Source organism: Phodopus roborovskii, unplaced genomic scaffold (assembly GCF_943737965.1).
Source record: "Phodopus roborovskii unplaced genomic scaffold, PHOROB, whole genome shotgun sequence".
NCBI classification, from domain to species: Eukaryota; Metazoa; Chordata; class Mammalia; order Rodentia; family Cricetidae; genus Phodopus; species Phodopus roborovskii.
Window position 1 is genome coordinate 7,259,217 of NW_026126646.1, and position 25,622 is coordinate 7,284,838.

The 25,622-nt window shown below is 53.3% G+C and overlaps 2 protein-coding genes across 6 annotated transcripts; both read left to right on the forward strand.

The window, feature by feature from the left end:
* The first annotated feature begins 5,878 nt into the window (after positions 1 to 5,878).
* On the forward strand, positions 5,879 to 10,784 carry Mxra8 (matrix remodeling associated 8). 3 transcript variants are annotated; one of them, XM_051173843.1, is made up of 10 exons: positions 5,884 to 6,070; positions 6,969 to 6,992; positions 7,092 to 7,394; positions 7,623 to 7,724; positions 7,839 to 8,309; positions 8,670 to 8,831; positions 8,911 to 8,950; positions 9,023 to 9,099; positions 9,178 to 9,258; positions 9,451 to 10,784. In XM_051173843.1, the coding sequence occupies exons 1-10, from the start codon at positions 6,022 to 6,024 to the stop codon at positions 9,474 to 9,476; spliced, it is 1,335 nt and encodes a 444-aa protein (XP_051029800.1). In that variant the 5' UTR covers positions 5,884 to 6,021; the 3' UTR covers positions 9,477 to 10,784. The 3 variants fall into 3 exon arrangements, with proteins under 3 accessions (XP_051029802.1, XP_051029800.1, XP_051029801.1); XM_051173845.1 differs by lacking the exon at positions 8,670 to 8,831 and having other exon boundaries at positions 5,879 to 6,070; XM_051173844.1 differs by lacking the exon at positions 6,969 to 6,992.
* Positions 10,785 to 13,065: 2,281 nt separating this feature from the next.
* Positions 13,066 to 25,081, forward strand: Dvl1 (dishevelled segment polarity protein 1). Of its 3 annotated transcripts, XM_051173786.1 has the most exons (16): positions 13,066 to 13,547; positions 19,116 to 19,185; positions 19,348 to 19,469; positions 19,703 to 19,806; positions 20,053 to 20,191; positions 20,318 to 20,411; positions 20,483 to 20,552; positions 20,639 to 20,778; positions 20,858 to 20,934; positions 21,023 to 21,090; positions 21,253 to 21,405; positions 21,921 to 22,052; positions 22,151 to 22,318; positions 22,401 to 22,607; positions 23,304 to 23,342; positions 23,797 to 23,943. In XM_051173786.1, exons 1-15 carry the CDS (start codon positions 13,378 to 13,380, stop codon positions 23,312 to 23,314), a joined length of 1,725 nt encoding a protein of 574 aa, XP_051029743.1. In that variant the 5' UTR covers positions 13,066 to 13,377; the 3' UTR covers positions 23,315 to 23,342; positions 23,797 to 23,943. The 3 variants fall into 3 exon arrangements, with proteins under 3 accessions (XP_051029743.1, XP_051029741.1, XP_051029742.1); XM_051173784.1 differs by lacking the exon at positions 23,304 to 23,342 and having other exon boundaries at positions 23,797 to 25,081; XM_051173785.1 differs by lacking the exon at positions 23,304 to 23,342 and having other exon boundaries at positions 21,253 to 21,330; positions 23,797 to 25,081.
* Positions 25,082 to 25,622: the final 541 nt, after the last annotated feature.

Genomic DNA, 25,622 nt, shown 5'->3' on the forward strand with positions numbered 1-25,622 from the left:
AGTCAGACTTTAGATTCCAGCCACGCCAGGGCTGCTAAGAGTAGTCTTCAAGCTGTGATGGGTATGTGCCAAGACTAAAAGCTAATAGCCACCTCAGTGTGGCCTTTTGTGTGCTTATCCCAATCACATGCCTGCACAACCGGCATATTTGAGTCCCTAGTGTGTCTCCTAAGCAGTGAATGTGCAGGGTGTCCACATGAATTAATTCTTAGCTCCGCTGAGGAACTTAGGTCAGGGCACTGCCAACTCAGAAGCTCCTGCATAGGATACATCAAGACTTTTTGAAGCAAGCCTGGCTTTCCAGTGGGTTTTACTTCCCACTGTCATGCAAGTATGTGGCTGGCAAGGATAGTATGTTCTATATAGAGCAGAGCCTAGGAGGAGGATGGTCCCATTGAGTTAGCCCATAGCTTGGACTGTCGTGGCAAGGACATGGGTTAGGGTTGGAAGGTGGGAAAACATCCTTTGTGTAGGACTTAGGTTGCTGCATGTAGCAGGTTTACTCTGACTACCAACCCCCAAATCATGGCATGGAGACTTGTTATTAGTTATGAATGCTCAGCCTTAACTTGTGTTAGTCCCACTAGCTCATAATTTAACCCATTTTTCATCATCTATGTTTTGCCTCAGGACTTTTTACCTTTGTTTCATGCTATATGTCCTATTTCTTGTGCTTCTGCCGTGTCTGACTGGTACCTGGAGTTTTTTTTCCCTGCACCCCAGCCTAGATTCCTCCTCCTTATTCTCTGCTTGCCAGCCCCACCTATCCCTCTACTGCCTAGCTATTGGCTGTTCAGCTTTTTATTAGACCAATTTTTATGTAGTTAAACAAATGCACCATAAACAAATGCAACATAACTTTATATAGTTAAAGTAATATTCCACAACAGCCGCCTGGGTTTTTTTTTTTTTTTCTCCGACCTACTTTCACTAGTAGAACTGATCAGTCCTAAGTGTAGGGCTACAGAGTCTGAGATCAGAAGCCTAGGGAGGGATGGGCCTCTATAAAATGTCAGCTTGTGGTCTGGAGGAGAAGTACTCCTAGCACTGCAAATTCCAGAACACGCTAAAAGTATGGATCAGCTGGTGGGTGCTTGCCAAGCATGTACAAACCCCCGCAGCTGAGATAAAGTTCAGTGTCCAGTGTGGTGGTGCACACCTTTAATCCCAGCACTCAGAGGCAGGCAGATCTCTTGAGTTACAGGACAGCCTGATCTACAGAGAGTTCAAAGACAACCAGGTCTAATAGAGAAACCCTATCTCAAAAAAAAAAAAAAAGAAAGAAAGAAAGAAAGAAAAGGAAAGAAAGAAAGAAAAAGAATGAAGTTCAAGGCCATTCTTGGCTGTATTGTAAGTTCAAAGCCAAACTGATTAGAAGAAACCCTATTATTTATTTATTTATTTATTTATTTATTTATTTTGAGATGGGGTTTTAGCCCAGGCTGGCCTTGAACCCACAGAGATTGCCTGCCTCTGCTTTCCAAGCACTGTTATTAAAGGTTTGTGCCACCACATCCAGCACTTCTTTTTAATTATGCTCACCTCTTTAACAAAGATGCTCTCCTATTTTAAAAGCATTTTTTTCTGGCTGGGCGGTAAGGGTACACAACTTTAATCCCAGCTCTTGGGAGGCAGAGGCAGAAGGATCTCTGAGTTTGTGGCCAGCCTGGTCTACAGGGTGAGTTCCAGGCAGCTGGAGCTACATAGAGAAATTTTACCTCTACAATTTTCACCATAAACCTACAAGCAGCCATCAAGAGCCATACCACAGCATGAATACAGTATTGCCCTGGAATTTCCTCCAACAAATCAGCTTATTAATTTTTCAAAGATTTGGCTTTATTTTTTTTCACTGTATACTTGTTTGTGTGTCTTGTGTAATGAGTGCAGTTGCCTATGGATGCTGGATTCCCAGGAACTGGATTTACAAGCAGTTGTGACCTGCCAGACTTTGGTGCTAGGAATTGAACTCAGGTACTCAGAAACAAAAGGGCCTGGAGAGGTGACTCACAGGTCAAGAGCACTGGCTGCTCTTCCAGAGGACTTGGGTTTAATTCCCAGCACACACATGGCAGCTCACAACTCTCTGTAACTCCAGTTCCAGGGGATCCAACACATACACAGGCAAAACAATAAGTCCAGCCTTGGTTATGCTGTCTAACACCATATTTAGTGTAAATAAGCCATTTCTGCCAAGTTTTGTGAGAATTCTTGATTGGCAGATCACAAACAATAAAATGTAGACAGTAGAAGTCCTGGGGAGATGGTCAGCAATTAAGACCTCTGTTCTTGTAGATAACCTGAAATCAGTTTGAAAAAGTTGCTTTGCTGAATTACTTTTGCTTTGTTTGAGTGTTTCCACAGAGCAATGAGACTATTTTCCAGCAATGTTAGCATAGACTCAAGGGTTGTAATCCAACAGTACTTTTTGTGCCCACATTTTTCATCATTGGTCATAGTTGTGCGTCCAGATGTGGAGTCCAGATGCAGGGTTTCTCTTGTGTGGCCCTGGCTGTCCTGGAACTCATTCTGTGGACCAAGCTGGCCTTGAACTCACTGAGATCTGCCTGTCTCTGCCTCCCTCGTTGCCGGAATTAAAGACATGTACCACCACTGCCTGGCTCTCAGTGGGGTTCTTAACTCTAGGGAGCTGCTCTCCTTGGATTGGAGGGCTCTTTGCATCTGCTCTGGTAGAGTCTTTGTCACCAAAGCAGGGGCATTCTCTCCCTTTTAATGTTATGCAGATTAATCAAGTGTGCCTGACTTTGCTGCTCACACTCACACAAAGGACTCCATGGTATAGACGTCAGTGGCCTGTTGGTCTTGGGGATTCTTAGACTTCTGTTCACCATGAGGATTTGATAGGGACTGTCCCCTCCATTTTCTTGTCTGTCCATGGCAGCTCTAAACCACTTTTTGTGTGCCATCAGGCCAACCTCTAGCCAGATGGCCGAGACCTATACTCGTTGCATTTATTTTAAGACAGGTTCTTACTGATGGTGATCCTCCTGCCTCAGCCTCTTGAATGCTGTGGTAACAGGCATGTGCCACCATGCCCATCCCATTTCTGTCTTTTAGAAATGCTCATAGGGGGCTGGAGAGATGGCCCCCTATGGTTAAGAGCACTTGTTGCTCTTACAGAAGACCCAGGTTTGATTCCCAGCACCTAACGGCAGTTAACTGTGTAGCTCCAGTTTCAGAGAATATGATGCCCTCTTGTGGCCTCTGAGTGCACTGCAGGTAGTATGCAGCCCTATGCATGTGGGACACACACACACACACCCAATACATTTAAATACTTTTTAAATGATAAACCAGGTGTAGTGGTGCACCCTTTTAATCCTAGCATTTGGTATGCAGAGGCAGGTGGCTCTGCAAGTTGGAGTCCAGTCTGGTCTACATAGTTCCACAGCAGCCAGGGCTATGTAGAGAGACCTTGTCTAAAAAAAAAAAAAAAAAATAACAAAAAATAATAGATCATAAAAGATAAGTATGCTGGTCTATCAACAGGGCAAGAACTGGTACATTCATCTAGTTTAGCATAGAATCTTGAATGCTTGGCATACAGTTGGTGTTCAGTAAGTGCTGGATGAATGAGGACCAATGTGAGTCTTTATGGATGCTTAGCAATGGATGTATAAGCAACTCTACGTTTGTGCCTGAGTCTGGTCTGAATATATTCCTTGGGACCATGAGAAGCCTGTGGTGGGGGAGTTGGGTCTGACTGACTCTCTGGTTATGTGGTTTTTCTTCCCAGTGAGCAGGGCTGCCTGGAATGTCCGAGTCACCAGGAACAGGAGCCAACATCAGATTCTTAGTCTTTGTGCCTAATGGGTTGGCTGATACCCCTTGTCTGGCCACACCCCTAAGAGAAGGGGAGATAGGTCTAGGGCTCTGGGTTGGCTAAAGCTTGGCCAAAGTACTATGTGGTCAGTGGTTTTGCCCTGGTCTGTTCTTTTCCTAGAGGGACAAAGATTCTAGGTGGGGCTGGGAAGCAGGGGGCAGGGAGCTGGGGGGCTCCACAGAAGGACCACAGGAGGAGCTGGAGTGGCTCAGGCCCTTGACTGTGGGAGGGGCAGGTGGCTTGGTTAGCAGCCCGGGCTGCCTGCTTGGCTCCAGTTCTTGTCTGTGGCTATTTCCTGCTTAAGGATGTGGTGGTGGAGGCAGGAGGAGGGCAAACAGACTTCTGCTGTCCATCCTGACTTCTCTGTCCTAAAGTAGAAGATAGGTTGGGGGGGAAGAAGGTGTTGGCCAAGGCTCATCTGTTCCCATGTATGTCTCTAGGGAGTCAAGGCTGTCACAGATGTCAGCATCTGGCCTGAGACCTGGAAGTAAGTTACTGGGGTTTGCAGTCCAAGTCTCAAGTGCAGCCCTGAGGCCAGGGAGTCTGCAAAGGGAAGACCTGAGCAGAGGGATGGAACCCGTTCCCTAGACTCCTGCTAGTGCACTCTTCATCCGTCCTCAAGCTGGGGCCACGCTCATATTTAGGATCAGGCCTGGTCTCCCTCTGTGTCTTCCCATCGCTTCCTGAACACTCTCCTTCCACGGAGAAAAACAGGATAAAGGACAGCCTGAGACAACCATGGGAGAGATATAGCAGAGTGTAGGGTAGAGACAGATGCCACGGCAAGTAAGGCATCAGCACCACTTGCAAAAACAGAAAGGAAGGCCAGAACAGGAGGACTGGGGGATGGCCTGCTGGGTGGGACTTGTTTTTCCAGAATAAAAGGCCCAGGGAAAAGCTGGGGGCCAAGTTCGTGCTCTGCCTGGCCCAGATCCTGGATGGCTGGCTCCCTTAGGTCCTGAGGGACTTCCTATGGCCCTCAACTCCCTGTTTCCCCTCCCTCCAAGAGCCAGATAGGCTGAGGTTCTGGCTTTGTCTGAGGACTCGGGGACCCCACCCCAGCAGCCCCTAGGGATAGGGCCTGTATCTATTACTATCCAAAGAAGTGGCCTAGACTGCTTAAGGGCTTCTGAGGTTTTTTTGGATTCTTTTCCTTTCTTGTTCTGAGGTTTGCTTAACTAGCAGGAGTGGGCTGGTACACAGTGCTGCTCTGTTATTTCCCATTTGTTTATATGACTTTGTTTTCCCAGGGCTTCAAATTTGTACTTTCTGTTGGGAGAGTTCCACTCCCCTTTCCTCCAAGTGCAGGGTTCCCAGATCATAGTAATCTAGTCCTAGTTTCAGGACACTGGATTTACCTTATGAATGTGGACAGCCACTGTCGTCAGGCCACGAGGAAAGTCTGATCACACTCACAGTGGGTCCTCAGTGCTAGAGGTCCTATCACTCTGCTCTTTGCTTTGTTTGAGACAGAGTATCTCTATGCGCAGCCATGGCTGCTCTGGAATTCACTATGAATAGGACCAAGTTGGCTCCACATCCATAGAAATCTACCTGCCTCTGCCTCCTAAGTGCTAGAACTAAAGGTGTGGACCCCTGTGCCTGCCTGGGTGGTTGGTTGTCCGTTCTTGTTCCTAAAGATAACTGGACCATACTGCCATCATGTTGTCCCCAGGTAGCCCACCATGGTCCTAGAAAAGGGCCTCATCTAAACAGGAAGTGGAAGAGAGAGCAGACGGGGCAGCGAGAATACAAGAATGGAGAGAGCAGCCCAGCGTCTCTGGCCTGACTGATCAAAGCACATCACCTTCAAAATATCAGTTTTTCTGCCGTTCAGAAAGTGTACCAGATGCTTGGCACCGACACCACAGCTGCCTCAGGAATCTTCACATTCAGGCCTCTTCATCTGTCCTAGGACTTTAGCTACTGCCCCTCCCCAGGACTGACCAGTGACTGGCCGAGCATCTACTCAGACCCTCCCACCTTCTGGGCCTGGACAGGGCGGCTGGCTCCAACACTACAGGCCAGGCAAAAAGAGTAGCTCAGTGGGCGGGGCGCAGACCCTGCCCACAGCTCCGTGATGTCAGCGGGTGCTGGCAGGGAGAGGGGGTCGGCCCGGCTGTTTTTCTGGAAAGTTAGAGCTGAGTAAGACAAAGCCCAGCGCAGTCCCAGGCGCCATGGAACTGCTGTCCTGTGTCTTGCTGTGGAAACTGGTGCTTCTTCAGAGTGAGTGAGAGAGAGGGATTGGGTGTGGGTCACCGAGTGGATGAACTGTCTGCATTTAGGCTGGGAGGGGAAGGGAGCACTCATCAAAGAAAAGGACTGGGTCAGATGCCTCGATACAGCAATTCACCGTCTATCCATGATGCTTTCGGGTACTCTGACAGAAACCCCAGAGTGCCGAAATGGGGAGGCTGTACCAAGGGTGCCTCCTGTGCCCATTCTTTGTGTAACTCCTGGGTCAGTTGCTCAGGGCTCCCAGGTGTGGGGAGGGGAGTCAGTGTGGCTGACAACTAAAGGGCTAATACAGACTGTCCGGACCCCTTCTTCAGGCCTCCAGGCCTGCCCACTCTGGCCTGCTGACCAGGCACATTTTTTTCTAGAAGCCTGGGACCTACGCCACTTCTCCACAGCACTGTCTTGGGCCGGTGATGGCAGATCAGAACTTACTCCTCATGTCACCTGTTGGGACTGTAGCAGGGGTCCATACTGCACCCAGGGTGGGTTGCCTGAGGTGTGAAGGTTCCTAGAGGTTCTGCACAGACGTGTATACTACTGCTGGTTGCCTCAGTGTCATGCTAGAGCAGTTCGGAAGGACTTGTTATGGTGTGACAATGGCTACTTAAATAAAGTTCACATTTCAGAACAAGCCTGCAAAGAGTCACATCCTTCCCTACTACTCACAGCCAGATTTCTGGTTTCCCACTTACCAGAGCTGTCTATATAGCCAGGAAGGTGACACCGATGGTATTGACCTGCAGCTTCCCTACCAGAACTAGCTAAGTGGGCATCATGGCAACAAACTGCCATGACTGCAGAAGGTCCCAAGCGGTCTTCCAGCTGGCGGGTCCTGGGATGCAAAGGTGGAAAAACGCCTATAGTTTTATTCCTCCTCTCCCTACAGGTCCCGCACTCACTCTGTCCTCAGGTTAGTATCCCTTACCTAGCTGAGTGCCCGGCCCCTTTGGGGTCCACTTCTCGCCTAACCCATCTTGACTTTTGCCGCTGACTCCCCCTTCCCGACCAGGGACCTCAGGGGCCGCAGCAGCCAGCAGCTCTGTGGTGTCCGAGTCCGTGGTGAAATGGCCAGCCGGAACCCAGGCGGTGCTAAGCTGCCAGAGCCCGCGCATGGTGTGGACCCAAGACCGGCTGCATGACCGCCAGCGCGTGGTCCACTGGGACCTCAGCGGGGTCCCCGGCAGACAAGGGCGCAGACTCGTGGATATGTACTCGGCGGGTGAACAGCGCGTGTACGAGCCGCGCGACCACGGTCGCCTCCTGCTGTCGCCTTCTGCCTTCCAGGACGGCAACTTCTCACTGCTCATCCGCGGTATGCTGTGGAACTGTGGAGGGGCTGAAACTTTGGCAGAAGTTGAAACCTTGTCAGGGGGCGGACACATACCTTTGACTGGGCGAGGCCTATGTAAGGGTGGAGTCTTGGAAGGGCGGGGCCGTGGAGGGGGACACACACACACACACACACACACAGAATCCTTTTAGGGGAGGGGCCATGGAGGAGGATGGGCCCCACATGCTGAGGTTATCTTCTGCCAAGCAGCTGTGGAGGAGGGCGACGAAGGGGTGTATACCTGCAACTTGCACCACCACTACTGTCATCTTTACGAGAGCCTGGCCGTGCGCCTCGAGGTCACCGACGATCGTGAGTGTGCCCCTCACGCTCCTTTGCTACTTCTATCCCTGCCCCAGACCGTCTCCCTTCCGCTTCCACACATCTGCCGGCCAGTGATCTGGCTGCCTCTCAATGCATCTGCAGCCCTGTTAGCTCGCGCCTACTGGGATGGCGAGAAAGAAGTGATGGTGGTGGCCCGCGGCGCACCGGCACTGATGACTTGCGTGAACCGTGAGCACTTGTGGACTGACCGCCACTTAGAGGAGGCGCAGCAGGTGGTCCATTGGGACCGACAGCTACCCGGGGTGCCACACGACCGTGCTGACCGCCTGCTTGACTTGTACGCCTCTGGCGAGCGCCGCGCCTACGGGCCATCCTTCCTGCGTGATCGCGTGGCAGTGAAAGCCGACGCTTTTGCCCGCGGAGACTTCTCCCTACGCATAGATGCGCTGGAGCCGGCTGATGAGGGCATCTATTCCTGCCACCTGCACCACCACTACTGCGGCCTGCACGAGCGTCGTGTCTTCCACCTACAGGTCACTGAACCCACCTTTGAGCCACCTGCTCCTGCCTCTCCCGGTAATGGGTCAGGCCACAACAGTGCTCCTGGCCCAGGTGTGTGTGCAGCTTGCCAGCCCTGAGAATGGGACTGGTGTGATCTAGGGTGCCGGGGCTATTCCAGAGGCTTCCTTCCCTTCTTGGGAATTGCAGAGCCTTCCTTCCTCCCTCCCTCCATCCCTCCCTCCCTCTCTCCCTCCCTGCCTGCCTGTCTTCCTCCTTCCCCTTTCTTTCCTTCCTTCTTCTTCTTGTTCTGTCTTTGTTTTTTGAGACAGGGTTTCCTTGTGTAGCCTCCTCAGCTGTCCTGGAACTAGCTTTGTAGATCATGCTGGCCCTGGTCTCCTGAGTGTTGGATTAAAGGCATGTGCCACCACACCCGGCTTGTGAAGGTTTCTGATGCTTGCTACTTACCTGTAGATCCCACGGTGGTAAGTCGATCCCGAGGCCACAATGTCATCAACGTCATTGTCCCAGAGAACCACACACATTTCTTCCAGCAACTGGGCTATGTGTTGGCCACATTGCTGCTCTTCATCTTGCTGCTCATCACTGTAGTCTTGGCTACCCGCCATCGTGGAGGTGAGGCAGGATCCTTGGGATAGAGGGGCCCAGATTAACGGAGGACAGTGAAACTGACCCGATACTCCTCTTTTCATAGGATGTGAGGCCTCAGACAAAAAAACTGGGAAATCCAAGGGGTGAGTTTGTCTGCCTAACCCTCCTCCTAGACCTGCCCTGCCCCGCCCTCCTAAACTGCCATCCCCCTTTAGGAAAGATGTGAACATGATGGAATTTGCTGTGGCCACAAAGGACCAGGCTCCTTATAGGACTGAGGACATACAGCTAGGTAGGAGTGAGGGCCACAAGGGTCCAGGGGATGTGCACATTTTTTGGGGGGTGGGACTTATTCTTTTCTTCTAACCAGATTACAAAAACAACATCCTGAAGGAGAGGGCTGAGCTGGCCCACAGCCCCCTGCCTGCCAAGAATGTGGATCTGGATAAAGGTGAGTAGTGGAGGGAGACCCCATCATCCATCCCCTTATCCCACACATGACTATGAGTTCCCAGGACCCTATGGGTAGGAGACTCCTGCCATCTTTTCTGAGAAGGCCTTGGGAAGTCATACCAAATGTCTTCCCTTTTCCACTGGGACTAAGGGACAGAGAGTAGACACTAGCCATTTTCTTGGCTTCCAGAGTTCAGGAAGGAGTACTGCAAATAAATGGATCCTGAGCTTCTGGCTGGGCCAGCAGCTCTGTGTCAAAGAATATCTCCCTGACCCTCCTGTGGCACTCCGGCTTCTTCTCAGCGGCTGGTCCCGCTTGGCCTGAACTTGGCAGAGCAGCTGCCTGCACTTTGCTCTTCCAAGAATCACCCTCATCTTGATGAGCAACTGTGGGTTCCCTAGGGACTCTGGTATAGTATGGTTGCTGCCCTTCCATCACCTGTACCCACTGGTGGCCATACCCCCAACTTTGATACAACAGACATAGGTCCACCAAACACACAGTTTCCCGTGGACTCTTCCTGCTAGGGTGAAGAAGACACTTAAAGGTACTCCAGTTAACACTGCTAGGCACCAGTTCAACATGTTAGCCATTGTCTCGGGAAGTCCCCAGGATCTTCCTGGACTGCACTATGTCTATGCATTGCATAGGGCCCTGCGGACACACGTTCTGACTCATGGGCCAGCCCTCCTTGATGCTTTGGGCCACGTGGAACTGGCCCATTGCACCTTTTCTGCTTCTGATCCCTTTCTGCTCAACTCTTCCAAGAGCTGCACCAGCAGTTACTGGGCACTGTGTTACTCTTGGCCTTGAGATTCCTCCCCTTGCTGGAGTCTGGTACTGGGGCTCCATTTGCCCTCTGTTTTGGCTGAAGGTGGGGGAAGAGGGTTCTGAGTGGCCCGTGCTGCCTCATCAAACAGCTCCTACTGGGGAAGTTTTTATGTCATAATAAAAAAAACACACATCTGATTTTTAGTCTTGGCCCGGCTGTTTTGCTTCTGTTCACGGAGGACATATCTGGGCCTTGGGAACCCCCCAGGTTCTCATAACATTGGTTTGAGTTCTACCATCCTTCCCTACCCTCTTGAGTAGAAGGTCTATGTCACTGTCTTCCATGGTGAAGGACTTTCGGTCCCCTTCCCAAGTATGTGTGTGGACAGGAAGGAGGGGGGAGTATAACATGATGGAGGGGGCATAGGACATAGAAGGAAATGGTGTTGGCCCAGTTCTTTGAGAAGCAGATGCCAAAATGGAGTAAAAAAGAGGAAGCAAAGATAGTCAGGCACGATCCCCAAGGATACAGGTCTAAGCAGATTTGGGTAGAAAGAGCCCCAAGAGTCAGGGCTTGGCCAACAGGATCAGGTATTGGTTTTTTCAAGTACTGGTCCCCTAGGGGTAGTCATGACTGGGCATTGATTATGGGCCTTCAGCAGACTCAGAGGTGAAGAAGTAGCTAAGAGAGGTCACAGACTTCCATTCTCACTCACTCCTTTTTAAATAAAGATTTATTTATTTATTTATTATGTATGCTGTGTCCTGCTTGCATGAATGCCTGCATGCCAGAAGAGGGCACCAGATCTCAAAGATGTTTGTGGGCCACCATGTAGTTGCTGGGAATTGAACTCAGGACCTCTGGAAGAGCAGCTTGTGCTCTTAACCTCTGAGCCGTCTCGATGGCCTTACCCCTTTTTAAACAATTTAAAAATTTTGGGCTGAAGAGATGGTTCAGCAGTTAGGAGAACTGACTGCTCTTCCAGATGACCCAGGTTCAGTTCCCAGCACCCACATGGCAGCTCACAACTTTCTGTAACTCCAGTTCTAGGGTATCTAACACTCTCACACAGACATACATGCAGGAAAAACACAAATGCACATAAAATACATAAAGTGATAAATTATATATATGTGTGTGTATGTGTGTGTGTGTGTTTTGCCAGCATGCATGTCTGTGTACTACATGTGTGTACTGTTCACAGGAGCCTAGATGTTTGTTTGTTTTGGTACAAGGACTAGTTATATAGCCTTGTCTGGAACTCACAGACATCCACCTGCCTCTGCTTCTCTGTGCCGGGATTGGATTAAAAGCACATGCCATCACACCCTGCTTTATTATTTTTTTCTCATCTATATTGTGTGAATGTTTGTAGATAAAGGAGTGGCATGAATATGGAGGTTAGAGGATAACTTGCAGGAATCATCTTCTTCAGGTGGCTTTCAGCCTGCACTATGTGGGTCCTGTGGTTCAAACTTAGTCATCAGACTTAGCATCAGGCACCTTCAATAGCTGGGCCATCTTATTGGTCCTGCTTCTTCACTCTTGTCTCCCTCCAATGATCTCTGAAGAACAGTGAGGATAGGAAAGTATGGCAATCACCCACAAGGACCTCAGTGACCTGTTGAAGTATAGCTTGAAAATGTACTTCTCATAGTAGTGGCCTCTGGTCCCACCAGTGGTCACACTGCTACTAGAAAAGACCACCCCTAAAAAGACACAGGTTCTGACCTGCAGTGACCCAACCTGCCCCTATCAGCATCTGCAACATGACTTCCACCAGGCCTCTGGCTTCTAGCTCCTCCTATACTTTGGGGTGTCAGGTGGGGACCAAGGGCACTGGGCTGTGGGGACCCTTGAATATGAGTGTTCAGGAGCATCTTGTGTCTGGCCTGAGGGGCACTCAGAAAAGGGACTGTTTTCTTTCTCCGTTGAGCAGACTCCGTGAAGCCATCCTGTCTGGCTTCTTTAGGTTACTTCTGTAGAGATTCAAAGAAGAGGACCAGATGCTGGCAAAGAGAGTATGGGTTCCTGGGATAGCAGGCCCCTGTTGGGAGTAAGGGATTAAAGGGAAGAACTCTGCTTAGGCTGACTTCAGTGGCCTTTAGTAAACATTCAATGCCTTCTGTCTAACATCTGGGTTCTCCAGACAGTGGTGTGGTCTTTCTTGTGCTGGCATAGTGTTTGGGGATAGTCCCAGATCACAATAGGCACCCCTTGTCTCCATCACTGACCAGTATCCTATGCATTACCCTACTCTTATTACTGGTCAACAAAGGGCCTTAGGCCATCCTGAAGTAGGGGAGGCCTTCAGCCTAGCAAGACAGTAAGTGAGTCAACTCTCAGGTTGAGGTGCATCCTGGGGAAGACACCTGGCTATTTTGAGTACAACATCCCTTTGGCTTCAGTCGAAGCCTGGGCCTCGCCTGGACACCTGTGCACAAACCTGCACCTGCATCACACTCTAGTCAATCATTTGAGTTTCTTCAGGGATCCGATGGGACAAGGCAGCGGGCATAAGAACTGAGTTCAGAATTAGGGTGAGGCGCAGTAAGGCTCTCGCTGTCTTGGGTTAGACACGGGTATCTTCAAATTCTTGTGGAGCGCCTGAAGTCCCCAGAGTAGCCAGCGTCTTCGAATTCCTGGCACTGTGGATGGGATAACCGGACCGACCTGGCCCGACGACAGACGCTCCTCTGCTCCCTGGCAGATCGTCTTTTCAGGGACTCTGCCATTCTGAGGCCGAGCGTGCCCTTTTGCCCACAAACCCCAGACCCAGACGCTGCACGGATTCCTGCCCATTAGGAATCTGGGCGATCGCATGGTACGGCTTTGGGCTTCTGGCTCGGGGAACTCTGAGCCCCACCCAATGCTACCGCTGGGAGAGACCTAACCAGCTAGGCTTCCCGAACCCGCCCGGTCCCATCCCGGTTGCCCCTCCCGTGCGCAAGCCGTAGCCCCGCCCCGCCCTGCGCGTGCGTATCCCCGCCCCACCTGCGCTGCGGGCGTCCAGTGACGTCACCGGCTCCGGCGCGCCCTCTGGTGGCGGCGGGCTCAACCCCACCAGGCGGTTCTTGGAAGAGCCCGAGGGGGCGGTGGGCGGCAGTAACCCTCTCAGCTGCTTCCCTCGAGCCCGCTCCGGGGCTGGCAGTGGATGGGCGGCCGCGGGCCGCGGGGCAACAGGCGGGGAGCGGGTGCGAGCCGGGACCGGGCGGGGCGGGCGCGCAAAGGGGCCGCGGGGCGGCCGGGCGGGGCGCGGGCCGGCGGTTTGGGAGGGCGCCCCGCGTCCGAGAGGTGAGCCGGGCCCTGACGCTGCGCGGGTTCCGCGTCGCTGCTGCCGCGCCATGGCGGAGACCAAGATCATCTACCACATGGACGAGGAAGAGACGCCGTACCTGGTCAAGCTGCCCGTAGCTCCCGAGCGCGTCACACTGGCTGACTTCAAGAACGTGCTCAGCAACCGGCCGGTGCACGCCTACAAATTCTTCTTCAAGTCTATGGACCAGGACTTCGGGTCAGTGGGCCGCGCGGCCTGGGCGGGAGTGCTGGCCCTTTCCCGCGCGTGTGCGGTGCCCGCCGGGCCCCCGTGCTGGCACGAGCTGGCACCTGTCTGTGCAGGCAGGGCTTTCGGGTCTGGGGACGTCAGAGCGCCCCCGGCGCCGGCAACCCCGCCGCGCATCTACAGCAGGTGTAGATGAGTCTGTGCGCCTTGGTGGCTCTTGATGTATGTACTCACCTGTCTGGCAAGCTGGGGATCCGAGTCCTTGACTATCCATCCTCTTAGATAGGCCAGAGTTCTTTTAGATGGACAGGCGAGGGCCCAAGCTTTCTGACCGCCATCCAGTGGTGCCCCTGTGCCCAGCTGGTCCAGATGGGGTGCCTAAGGCCACCCTCAAAGCCACCTCCCCTTGTCTCTGGTCAAGCACAGGTCCTGTTCCATTCCTCGTCTATGGGTGGAAACCGGGGGCTCATGGCTGCCCTGGAGGGTGTGCAGTTTATGGGGGGGGGGCTGGGATTAAGGGGGAGGGTTAGAGGTTTCTGACTCCCAGCACTCAGTGGATCCTCCAGGTGAGATGGGGTAGTGTGGAATGGTTTGGCCATAGGCACCCATCTGTTTTCTAGAGCTTAGAAAAGTTTCTGACGCCTAAAGACTCCTCATGGTCCCTCTAGAGTTCCAGTGGCAAGGCAGAGATCAAGGGACATTGGAGACTAAGAAGCTCCAGTCAGTATCGCCTGGCCCCTTGGCTGCTGTGCCCCTGTCCCTGTCCTTACTGAGCTGGCAGCATTTGCATTTCCTGGGAGGTGCTCAGGTTATCTTCTGACTTGAGCCAACTTCTAAGGTAGTGTGTTTCTTAGATGCACTGCTGCAGTAGGTGTCCCAGGAGAAGGGACTTCCTACTTGAGCTAAGCTGGCCTCTGAGACAGTGAGCCAGGGACTGGCAGTGTGCAGCAGGGGCCTGACAGGGCATAGCCACAGAAACCTGAGTCCATGGCTTGGCAGTGCCTGAGGCGGGGGCATGCTCAGGCCCTGTGGGTGGAGCAGGTGTGTTTGGTGCCCTTGTGTGGCTTTGACATTGAGACTATTTACTGGATTTTGTGGTTGCAGGGTCCCTGGGCAGCCCATGGGATCAGGTCAAGCTTGGACTTCTCCCTGACCCTGGGCATCTAGCCAGGGCTCAACCTGGTTTGGACAACTAAACTCACCTACCCATTCCCTGTGCCCCAACCGCCAGGAAAAAGCAAAGGACAGCTTGTCCCCACAGATTCAAGGCTGGTGCTCTCCGTCTGCCTAGAGGCTGGAGGGTTGTGTTCTGGAGATTGGTCTCCCTGCTGGGCCACCACTGTGATCTCTGCTCTTAGGAACAGGGTATTTCTGGATTGAATTTATTATTTTAGATTTTAAAAAAAAATCACCAGTTACAAATGTTCTCACAAACTTGGGTGTGGGTGATGAGGAGCAGACCCAGACATTCTGGATGTCTCCTGAGGGTCCCTCTGCTTTCATATGCATGTTGGATATGAGTAGTAAACTAGCATCGGCTCACATGGGCCCCCACTAAGCTGTGATTGTGTTCAGGAGGACCTTCAGGTGCCCTAAGGAGGTCGGGTGGTAGATGTATCTGGGTATTGAAGCAGGAGTAGTTCCTTTGGGTGGGTTGGAAATGCCTGGGACATGAGGTATGGAGTTAGCAGAGAGTGCAGAGGTACAAGTTGGGTGTCCTGGGTGTGTAGAAGAACTAGGAGGCAGAGCAGCTAAAAGGTAGAGTCTGGGCCAGGATGACACAGAAAGGCATAAGCAACATGTCGGTAGGACTCACCCCAACCATGACTTGGTACTCAGATGGCATAGTGGCCTTGGGAGCCTGGAAGAGCAGCCCCCCCACACACACACATAGCGACATCTCTCACTTCCTTGCCTGAGTTCTACATACAGAGCTCCAAGGTTACCAGGCTAAAGTAGCTTAATATTGGGAGAGGGAATCTCAGCAGGGTTGAGCTTGGCAAGTGGCCTCAGAATAGAGTCTGTGAGGAGTATCCTAGTGCGCCTGGGTTTTCTGTCGGACTCCAAAGCTGGCAACTTTGTAAGGAGCAAAGTCTGCCCTGAGCTGGACCAATTCCCAACATGTGTCTCTCGCCAGTAAGGTCAAGGTCTTTGTTCCATGCCCACTTATGTGCAGCTTGTGGTTGTTCTCACCCTGGACCCCCAAGACTTAGCAGCAGGACTTCTGGGCTTCTGGTTGGCCCTGTGCAAGTGTCTGATGTTTGATCTGGTGACTATGGCAGAGAGTGGAGTACATTTGGCTCTTGGTCCCTGCTACTAGGAGTGTATTGCTGCTGCCAGCTTTCCTGATATGACACTGAGCTCATCTGCTTGAGATAGAGGTACCTGAGCTGCAGAGAGGTAGGCAAGGGTAAGGGCTGAGAGCCCATGGGTCCTCTGCCTGTTGGCAAATGTTCTGAGGTCTCCTTGTGCCCTGGAAAGGCTGCCTGGGGTCAGGGATTTAGACTCTCTGTGTTCCATGTGCTTCCTAGGATTTATTGTGTGAGGCTAGGTAATTATAATGCATTCCCTGGGCAGGGTAAGGGGGTGAGCTCCATATTCTGGGGCTTAGTGCCCCATGGGATGGGTTGTAAGCAGAGTGGCTAGCTATAGTCAGGGGCTTACCAGTTTAAGTCCATGGGTAGTAAGACTTCTTAGGCCAAGAACCTGGTCCATATCAATGCTTGGTAGGAGTTGACCCTCATTCCTGGTGGCATGCAGAAACCCCCTGAAGCTCAGGATATCACCATGGCCTGTGTCTGCTTGCTCTGCTAGTGTCAGCTGGCTGTGTATGGAATTGGAAAGAGGATAGCTCAGGGCCATGCCATTAGAGAGTTAGTCTATGTGTTTCTGTGACTTCCAGGAACCCTGCCTGGGATAGTTCCCTGGGGGGGGGTGACAGTCAGAGCCCAGTGACCACAAGGATCTCTCCAGAAATTATGAGGTTGGGGCAAAATGCCTGCAAGGGTGTACCGAGTAGCCATGCAGAGTCTGCTTTCGTCCTGACAGACTAGGCATATAAAGCTCAGGATGGTGCTGAGGTCTGACTGTGCCTCGTTCTGTCCTAGTTATAGAGCGCCCAGGAGTCTATATCATAGCTGCGGGCAGCATCACATGCCTGTGGTGCCCATTCTTGTCTTTACCTTGGGCATTGTGATGTTCACCTCTTGCTTAGCTGAAGGTGGGGAAGGACCAGGATTATCCATCCTCTCATTACTGTTCTGGTTCCCTGGCTTCCTTCTTGCCCTGACTCCTAGGCAGAAAGCAGGACTTGGGTTGCTCAGGCTGGGAAGGCTAAGGAGAAGGGTGTCTTGGTAGGGTTTGGAAGGCACAAAGACCTCAAGCTGGCCATATCACCTTAGTAGGCTCTAGCTGCTCTGGATGGGACACAGTGCCTGCTGGGGATCCAGGCAGGCCCCATTGTGGGTGCTAGGAGTTGCTCATTTGTCTCTCCATGGGTGAGTCAGAGAGGGTTTGAGGTTGGGTGTGGCAAGGCAAGGCTGTTGGTGGGTCCACTTAGAGCTGAGGTTGGGGGCTAAGATGAGGACTTCTATCTGGGTTTCTCTTGCTGTTAGGTTACTCAGCGATAACAGGCTTTCTGCAGGCCATGGTCCACCATATGCCACAGGCAGAGCCCAATGGTTCTCAAGAGAAACTTCTCCGCCTTGGACAGCCAGCCCCAGGTCTTCCTGTGATGACAGGCTCTCTTGTGGCTGCCTTGGCCCAGGCTTGTAAATGGAGCAAGCCACAGAGCTGTGACTTGTGATTGAGGGCAACAGATACTCGGTGTTCTGAAAAGTGATTCTATCTGCTGTCGGGTGCTGCCTCATTGGTCAGAGCCCTCATAGGACACACAATGGTAAGACCAGAAAAGTGGTTGGAATACACTTTCCCTTTCAGGCTGCTCTGCCCAGCAAGTGGGTGGACAGTGGCCCTATCCCCTAGATGGGATGGGATGTTGTTCTGCTAGGGCTTCCTGTAATCCACTGCTGCCCAGTGGGCCTGGAGCAGTAGGCAGAGGTGGCCCTGCCCCTGGCATTGGGCCCATTAAGCCATAAGCCTGTTTCCTGCCAGGTGCACTTCCAGGACCAGTCTGGTTTCCCAGCTCCATTGAACTCAAGTTTTGGGTGTGGAAAATCCCACTATGCTAGGTGGAGCTGAGTACTGGGGATGACGGTGAGGGGGTGGGGTATCATGGGCCTGAGGAGATAGGCGGAGGCCTGCTTCTTCACAGCTGCCCCTTCTGACCTGTCCTGGCTGCTGTCCGTGCCTTTTGAACACTGATCCCAGGCTTTCTGGCTTCCTTCCCAGTTCTCATTCCTTAACCCTTTGTATCCTGCTTAGGTGAGCTTGGCTCTTTTTTAGACCATCTGACCAGGGAAGCAAGGATAAACCAGGTGGTGGTGCTTGGGAGGCAGGCAGATCTCTGTGAGTTCGAGACCAGCCTGGTCTACAAGAGCTAGTACCAGGCCAGGCTTCAAAGCTGCACAGAGAAACCCTGTCTTGAAAAAAACCAACCGACCAAACAAACAAAAAGACAAGCAGGAATGGGTGTGGTCAGTTACAGCCAGGGCCTGGTTAGTTCTGTCCCAGAATGTCCTTCCAGGTCCTCAGGTAGAAACCAGCCATTCCCTCTGAGAGTTGGGACTGATCTGGTGCATGAGGTCCACGTTGTCTTTCTAGTTGGGTAGATGGCTTTGAGGGCGGCAGGAGCTGGAGTCCTTCTGGCTCTCTCACCTCTACATAAGGGTTGATAGTCCTTTACCTTGCTGTAGTCTAGGCCCTGTTCTAGGCTGGGGGAGTGCAAAGGGAACTTCAGAGTCTCGGGGGCATGGAACACCATGAGATGCACATCACATTGGTCAGAGCTTACAAGTGCTCCAGAGAGGCACAGAGGGTGTGCTGGGAAGATGAGCACAGGAGCCAGTGGGCCATAGGCTGTCCCAGGCACCTGGATACCATTCCCTGAAATAAGGAGGCTGTCAAGTGTCATCTGGGGCGGTGAGACAGCTATTGGGTTCCTATGCATATATAGCTAGAGACAGGTCTGCGGTAAATCCTGAGGCCAAGGTAGCTGAAGAATCAGGGTCTTTTCCAGGAAACCTTAAGTTTGTCTAGGGCTAGAGGTTGACTGGAAGTGAACAGGAATCCTAGAATGTCCTTCCATGAACCCTCTACATCTGTCTACCTCAGTGCTGAGGGTCAGGGGCCTAAGGCCAGTGGAGGGCATCAGAGTTTCTAAGAAGAGAATGTGTTAGGTAAATCTTCATTGATAGTATCTGTGGCCTGGCAGCTACCCCATTGCTAGGTCCAAGGGTGGGAGATGTCTCTCTTTTTTTGAGGGGGAGGTTTCGAGACAGGGTTTCCCTGTGGCTTTGGAGCCTGTCCTGGAACTAGCTCTTGTAGACCAGGCTGGTCTCAAAGAGATCCATCTGCCAAGTGCTGGACTTAAAGGCGTGTGCCACCACCGCCCAGCAGGAGATGTCTCTGACTGTCCTTGGTGGCCCAGGTGAGGTGACCTGGGGCCTTGTTTGCCCACAGAGTGGTGAAGGAGGAGATCTTCGATGACAATGCCAAGTTACCCTGCTTCAACGGCCGGGTGGTTTCCTGGGTGAGTCTGTGGGTGGCCCCACCAGAATGATGCAGTTAGGGGTCTTCCTGGGAGAAGCAAGGTGATTGGACAAAGGGAGGGCAGTGGTTGTGGTCTGCCCTGGGTGTCTGTGGGGTGTTCTTAAGGCAGATGGGCATCCAAGGCCTCACTCTCCCTTCACAGCTGGTCCTGGCTGAGGGCGCTCACTCGGATGCAGGGTCCCAGGGCACTGACAGCCACACGGACCTGCCCCCACCCCTTGAGAGGACAGGCGGCATTGGGGACTCCAGGCCCCCCTCCTTCCAGTAAGGCCCCTAGCAGGGACAGAGGCCTGCCACTGCTGGGTACTGGCTGCCCAAGACCCAGCTGGGAAAAGTGAAGTGTAGCTGACAACAGAGGAGGCCTATGGTTGGGTGGGAGGCACCTTCTAGAACTGGGATTCTAATTCTGCTTGGTGGGTTGGGGACTAGGAAGCATTTGAGGAACTGGTTGCCAGCAACCTGGTCTGCCCAATTCTACATACTTTTCATCTGTGCAGTCCAAATGTTGCCAGTAGCCGTGATGGAATGGACAATGAGACAGGCACAGAGTCCATGGTCAGTCACCGGCGGGACCGAGCCCGACGTCGAAACCGCGATGAGGGTACTGTGTCTGTGTCTGCCCGGATCTGGACCCCAAACTTCCTTTGGTATCCCTTTGGTATACTTCAAGCCCCTGGAAATACTCCACACATTCTTTCAGTCAGTGATCCTTGGGTAGGGGGTCCCAACTTGGCACTTCTACTCCCTGTGGCCTCAGAGTCACTGCATGAGCTTGAAATGCACAGTCCATCCTCATTCTGTGACTGCTGAAGTCCCACAGTCAGCTCCCACCCTACTGTCCCTGCAGCTTCCCGGACCAATGGACACCCGAGGGGAGACCGGCGGCGGGATCTGGGACTGCCTCCAGACAGTGCATCCACTGTACTGAGCAGTGAGCTTGAATCTAGCAGCTTTATTGACTCAGATGAGGAGGACAACACAAGCCGGTAAGTGGCATGTGCATATGTCTGTGCTGGGGATTCAGGCTTGAGTGCTGGCTGGCTTTACACATTTGTGTCCTGTGCTTATCCGACTCCTGGCTTCTTGTTCCTGCCTCTGGTGTCCTGCTCCAGGCTGAGCAGCTCTACAGAGCAGAGCACCTCCTCCCGGCTAATTCGAAAGCACAAATGTCGGCGGCGGAAGCAGCGCTTGAGGCAGACAGACCGGGTAGGCAGCAGGTGGGTGGGGTGTCTTCTCTGAATGGTGCCCACACAGCCCCTCATTGGGTCCCTCCACAGGCATCCTCCTTCAGCAGCATCACCGACTCCACCATGTCCCTGAACATCATCACCGTCACTCTCAACATGGGTGAGGCCTTACGGGCTGGTGGGTGCTTGGTGGGGGTGGGTTCAAGCCTGGGAGCCTTTGGGGCCTGCTCATGGCCCCTCCTGCAGAGAGGCACCACTTCCTGGGCATCAGCATCGTGGGCCAGAGCAACGACCGGGGTGATGGCGGCATCTACATTGGATCCATCATGAAGGGCGGGGCTGTGGCTGCTGATGGCCGTATCGAGCCAGGCGACATGCTGCTACAGGTGGGAGCCATGTGGGGACTATGGGGGACAAGATGCACCCCCATCCCACCACCAATCCCTGACCCCACAAACCCCATAGGTAAATGATGTCAACTTTGAGAACATGAGCAACGATGACGCTGTACGGGTGCTTCGGGAGATCGTATCCCAAACGGGGTGAGGGGGGATCCATGTGGGGATGGGAAGGGCATGGGATGGGAGGGGTTGTATGGCCCTCACCCATGTGATTTGCTGAACTCTCCAGGCCCATCAGCCTCACAGTGGCCAAGTGTTGGGACCCAACCCCTCGGAGCTACTTCACCATCCCAAGGGGTGAGTGACCCCATGGTGGGGTGAGGTGGGATAGGGTGGGGTGGGGCGGGGCGGGGCGGGGTGGGTTCCTAGGCCCAGTCTGAAGGGTCTTTCTTCTCTGCCTCTGTGCTGTCCCTGTACTTTCTATCACCTGCCATCTGTTGCCATGTGGTAACTGTCCAGCTGACCCAGTGCGACCCATCGACCCGGCTGCCTGGCTGTCCCACACAGCAGCGCTGACCGGTGCTTTGCCCCGCTATGGTACGAGTCCCTGCTCCAGTGCCGTCACACGCACCAGCTCTTCCTCACTAACCAGCTCAGTGCCTGGCGCCCCACGTAAGTGGCAGCTTACAAGAGCCTCAGCAGGAAACTGAGGTTGAAGGACAAGGGTCTGCCCCGGCTTTTAGTCTTGGTGCTCACCGGAACTATTCCTGGGCCCATTATATATGATGTGTCTTTCCCCAACACCTTCACAAATGTGTACACAAAGATACATGTACGCATCTCTCATAGCGCAGCCATACAGGCCATCTGGATACGCCAGGCCTGTGTTGAGGATTGGGAGGGAGAACATGGTAGTCTCTGCTTTGCTTTCCTGCTGCCTAACATAACTAACAGCTTGAGCACTCCAGGGAAGTGTCCATGGGGGAGGGAAAGGGACTGGTTTGTCATATGAACCTGGACTGTGGAAATGGGGAGAATATTCCAGTTTCTCTCAAGGTATTGCTGAGCGATACCTCCCAAGGGTGGGGGATGGAGGTTATGAGCCTGGGCTCCCAGCTTCAGTCAGCCCAGCGCTCAGCCCCTGCACGTTGGTTGCTTGCCTGAGCTCAGAGCACTGTGCCTTGCAGAGCTTGAGGAGGCAGCACTGACAGTGAACAGTGACATGGGCGCCATTGTGCGGGTCATGCGGTCGCCAGACTCAGGACTGGAGATTCGGGACCGCATGTGGCTTAAGATCACCATTGCCAATGCTGTCATCGGTGAGTCCCTGGCCGTGTGGGAAGGGCCCAGTCTGTTCTTCATTCTGGTGTAGCTTCCCAGGGCTCAGCTACCCTGACTTTCGTGGGCCTGTGGCCAGGGGCAGATGTGGTGGACTGGCTGTACACCCACGTGGAGGGCTTCAAAGAGCGAAGGGAGGCGAGGAAGTATGCCAGCAGTATGCTGAAGCACGGCTTCCTGAGACACACAGTCAACAAGATCACCTTCTCTGAGCAATGCTACTATGTCTTTGGGGACCTGTGCAGTAGTGAGTAGGGGGTCATGGGGTGGGGGTTGTTGTGGGGCTCCTTTATTTGCCCTCACTTATCTGTCCCCTCCCTTCCTGCCAGACCTGGCATCCCTGAACCTCAACAGTGGCTCCAGCGGCGCCTCAGATCAGGACACACTGGCCCCACTGCCCCACCCATCTGTTCCCTGGCCTTTGGGTCAAGGCTACCCCTACCAGTACCCGGGGCCCCCGCCCTGCTTCCCACCTGCTTACCAGGACCCTGGCTTCAGCTATGGCAGTGGCAGTGCGGGGAGTCAGCAGAGTGAAGGTGAGAGTCACGCAGCCCCTCCTCCACTCCCACTCCCTGGCTCTGCCTGGCCTTGCTGCTGTCCTCTGTGCTGCTGCTGTGTGCTTGAGTCCTGGTGGGTCCCGTTTCAAGAGTCAGTGTGGGTCAGGGAGGGGGCTGATGTGGGGGAGAGGCCTTTGGGAATAGGAAGACTGCCTGGTGTTCCAGGTGGCAGAGGCCAGAGGCCAGGAGATGTGGCAAGAATGAGGGTGAGAATAGCCAAGGGTATCGTAGAGTTACTCTACTCTCTAGGCCCCAAGCTAAGGAGAGGGTGGGCTTTATCAGTTACGGTACCTGTAACCCAACAGTGCCAGACAAGAACAGCAAACAGTACCATTAGAGTATTTCCTAGACATATTGAAGATCTTGGAGGGTGGGTGTCCCTGAAGAGGAGATAGGCTGGAGCAGGCATGCTAGGCAGAGTGAGGCTCAGAAGCCATGCTACAAGATCTGGAGAAAAACCCAAGGCAGTCACCTTTGAGGACATAGGATGGGAGAAAGGAGAGGTTGGGCCGCAGGGTGGCAATGCCCAAGGGGAAGCTATTGAGTGACTACTGACCCTGAACAGGCCCTTGCATGCACCCGAGCCCAGCTTGACCCACAATAGTCCTAGTTGGCCATTGGTGAGCACTGGACTGGTGTGTGACTTGTGCTATCCCTTGCTTTGTGCTGAGCAAGCCTTAGACTGAAGGACTAGCAGAGTGGACCCTCGGGCCGGTAAGCCAGGTCCCCCTGTGTCCCTCTCAGCATGTCCCCAGCCAGCACGTGTTTTCAGGTTTCCACCACTTTCTGGACAGAAGCTAAGAAAATTAGCTGACCAGGGCCCTGGGGTTGGGTGGACAGTGGGTCTTTGGGTGGTAAACCCAGGATGGCTAACGGGAATGCTGGGCACACAGGGCCTTCACTGGTGTCTTAGATTCTCAGCTGTAACATCAGCCCTTGGTTCAAGCATCGGGGTCAGGTGTGGGGTGCCAAGCTGGCCCTCATTATCTCTCCTGTCTGCAACTGCCCCTAGCTCCTTGCCTCTCATCTGCTCCTGGTATCTGCATGGCTGCCATTCCCCTACTACCCCCAGGCTCACCAGGTCCTGCCCTGGCTGTCTGGGAGCAGCTGGTGGTCCTGGAAGTGGCTAGGCCTGATGCTGACTCTGTTGTCCCTTCCCTTCTCTCAGGGAGCAAGAGCAGTGGGTCCACAAGGAGCAGCCATCGGACCGCAGGCCGAGAGGAGCGCCGGGCAGCTGGAGCTGGGGGTAGTGGCAGCGAGTCAGATCACACGGCACCAAGTGGGTCTGGTAGCACTGGCTGGTGGGAGCGTCCAGTCAGCCAGCTTAGCCGTGGCAGTAGCCCTCGGAGTCAGGCGTCAGCTGTTGCCCCAGGCCTCCCTCCACTGCACCCCCTAACAAAGGCCTATGCAGTAGTGGGTGGGCCACCTGGAGGGCCCCCTGTCCGGGAGCTGGCTGCTGTGCCTCCGGAACTTACAGGTAGCCGCCAGTCCTTCCAAAAGGCCATGGGAAACCCCTGTGAGTTCTTTGTGGACATTATGTGACTATCAACCAGTGTTTTCAGTGCTGCTTGTGGCAAGAGTCTGTGGTCCTGCTGTGCTGGGACCTCTAAGGGCTTGCCTTAGTGGTGGCCAGCCAGGATAGATCAGCCTTGGGGTCCGGGTCAGGGCCGAGGGGGCAGGCTGCAGAGGAAGGGCTGAGGGCAGCTGCCATACTTCTAGAATATGGGCTTGGCATTCTGCCTGCTCTGTGGTGCAGCTCGAGTATCTGTAGATTCTTGTGAGGGGACATCTCTGCCTTTAGGTCCTTAGCACAAGCCTCAGGGACCACCTTCTGGTTCCCTTTTTGGAAGTGACCTACATTTAGGGCAAGAAAAGACTCTGTTGGGCTCTGTGCTCACTCTTCACACCCGCCCAAAACTCCCAGAACTGTGCACAGGGTCCCAGACTGACTCTCACTGCATTCATGGGCCTCATCTGTCAGGCCAAGGTGGGCTTCTTGAGAGGTTAGACTGAGCCCTTAAACCTCTCTGGCTGCCCATGTGGGGGTCTAACTTATTTATTTATTGCTAGCCTGTCGGCTCTGAGGGTGGCAGCTGGTTACCCAATGGGGGCAGGTGCATGTCCCTTCCCCCACTTGGTAACTCAGCACATGATAGCACAGTTTGTCCTGTATGTGGAGGATGGCTAGTATGGGAGACAAGAGAGGCCAGCGTCAGTGGAGGGGTGACAGTGCACACAACGCCACAGGTGGGGTTCTGTCCTGTCGTTGCTATCCTGGTGGCTCTCCACAAGCCTGAGCGCTGCCATTCTGGCATGCAGCCCCACACATCTGCACTGTAGATACTCTGTCAAAGCCTGAGCAACTGGGTAGTTCACATAGAGCTGCTTCTGTGTAAATGCTGCTTCTGTGTAAATGCTATTTTAAACACTAAAAAGCGTTTAATTTTATGGGACTGATGTGTGGCTTGTTCCTCTTTTCTCCAGCTAAGCTGCTTCAGATTCAGGAGTGGGGGCCAGTCCAGAACTGACTCAGGTCTGGTCCTGCCTGGAGTTGGAGGAACTTAGTCATGTGGCTCTGTCCCTGGTGCTGGCCACTTACAGGGGTCTCATAGGCAACTTTTCTGTCCTTGGTACTAGGAGCAGACTCTAGGGGTCCTGGGTGGCGGGTGCTGGCCGTGGTGCTGACCAGTACCCTGGCTTGTGCTCTGTCCAAGGTGCTGGTAGTGACTTGGTTCTCTCCTTCAGGCTAGGGTTAGGCCAGGAAGGGAGGAGGAGGTTGGATGTTGCCTACCTCTTGAGTGCCCTCTGCTTGCTGGCTTTTTTGCTTTGTCCCAGTGCATACATATGCCCAGCCTTCTATTTCTGGGATTCCTGTTCAGGGTGCTGAGGGCCCCAGGCTGGGCATGTTCAGGCAAGTAGCATCTTCTGGCTTCCTAGGGGGTCTGACTATGGCATTCCTGAACTCAAGATATGGCTATTGGAGTTCCAAAGAAC

Excerpts from the sequence above, each read along its gene's own strand:
- Mxra8 (XM_051173843.1), top strand. The coding sequence starts at position 6,022 with ATGGAACTGCTGTCCTGTGTCTTGCTGTGGAAACTGGTGCTTCTTCAG. Across the intron at positions 6,071-6,968 it reads GAAACTGGTGCTTCTTCAGA|GTCCCGCACTCACTCTGTCC; the intron begins GTGAGTGAGAGA and ends CTCTCCCTACAG. Across the intron at positions 8,951-9,022 it reads AAAACTGGGAAATCCAAGGG|GAAAGATGTGAACATGATGG; the intron begins GTGAGTTTGTCT and ends ATCCCCCTTTAG.
- Dvl1 (XM_051173784.1), top strand. The coding sequence starts at position 13,378 with ATGGCGGAGACCAAGATCATCTACCACATGGACGAGGAAGAGACGCCG. Across the intron at positions 20,779-20,857 it reads CAGGCGACATGCTGCTACAG|GTAAATGATGTCAACTTTGA; the intron begins GTGGGAGCCATG and ends CAAACCCCATAG. Across the intron at positions 22,608-23,796 it reads GGGGAGTCAGCAGAGTGAAG|GGAGCAAGAGCAGTGGGTCC; the intron begins GTGAGAGTCACG and ends CCCTTCTCTCAG.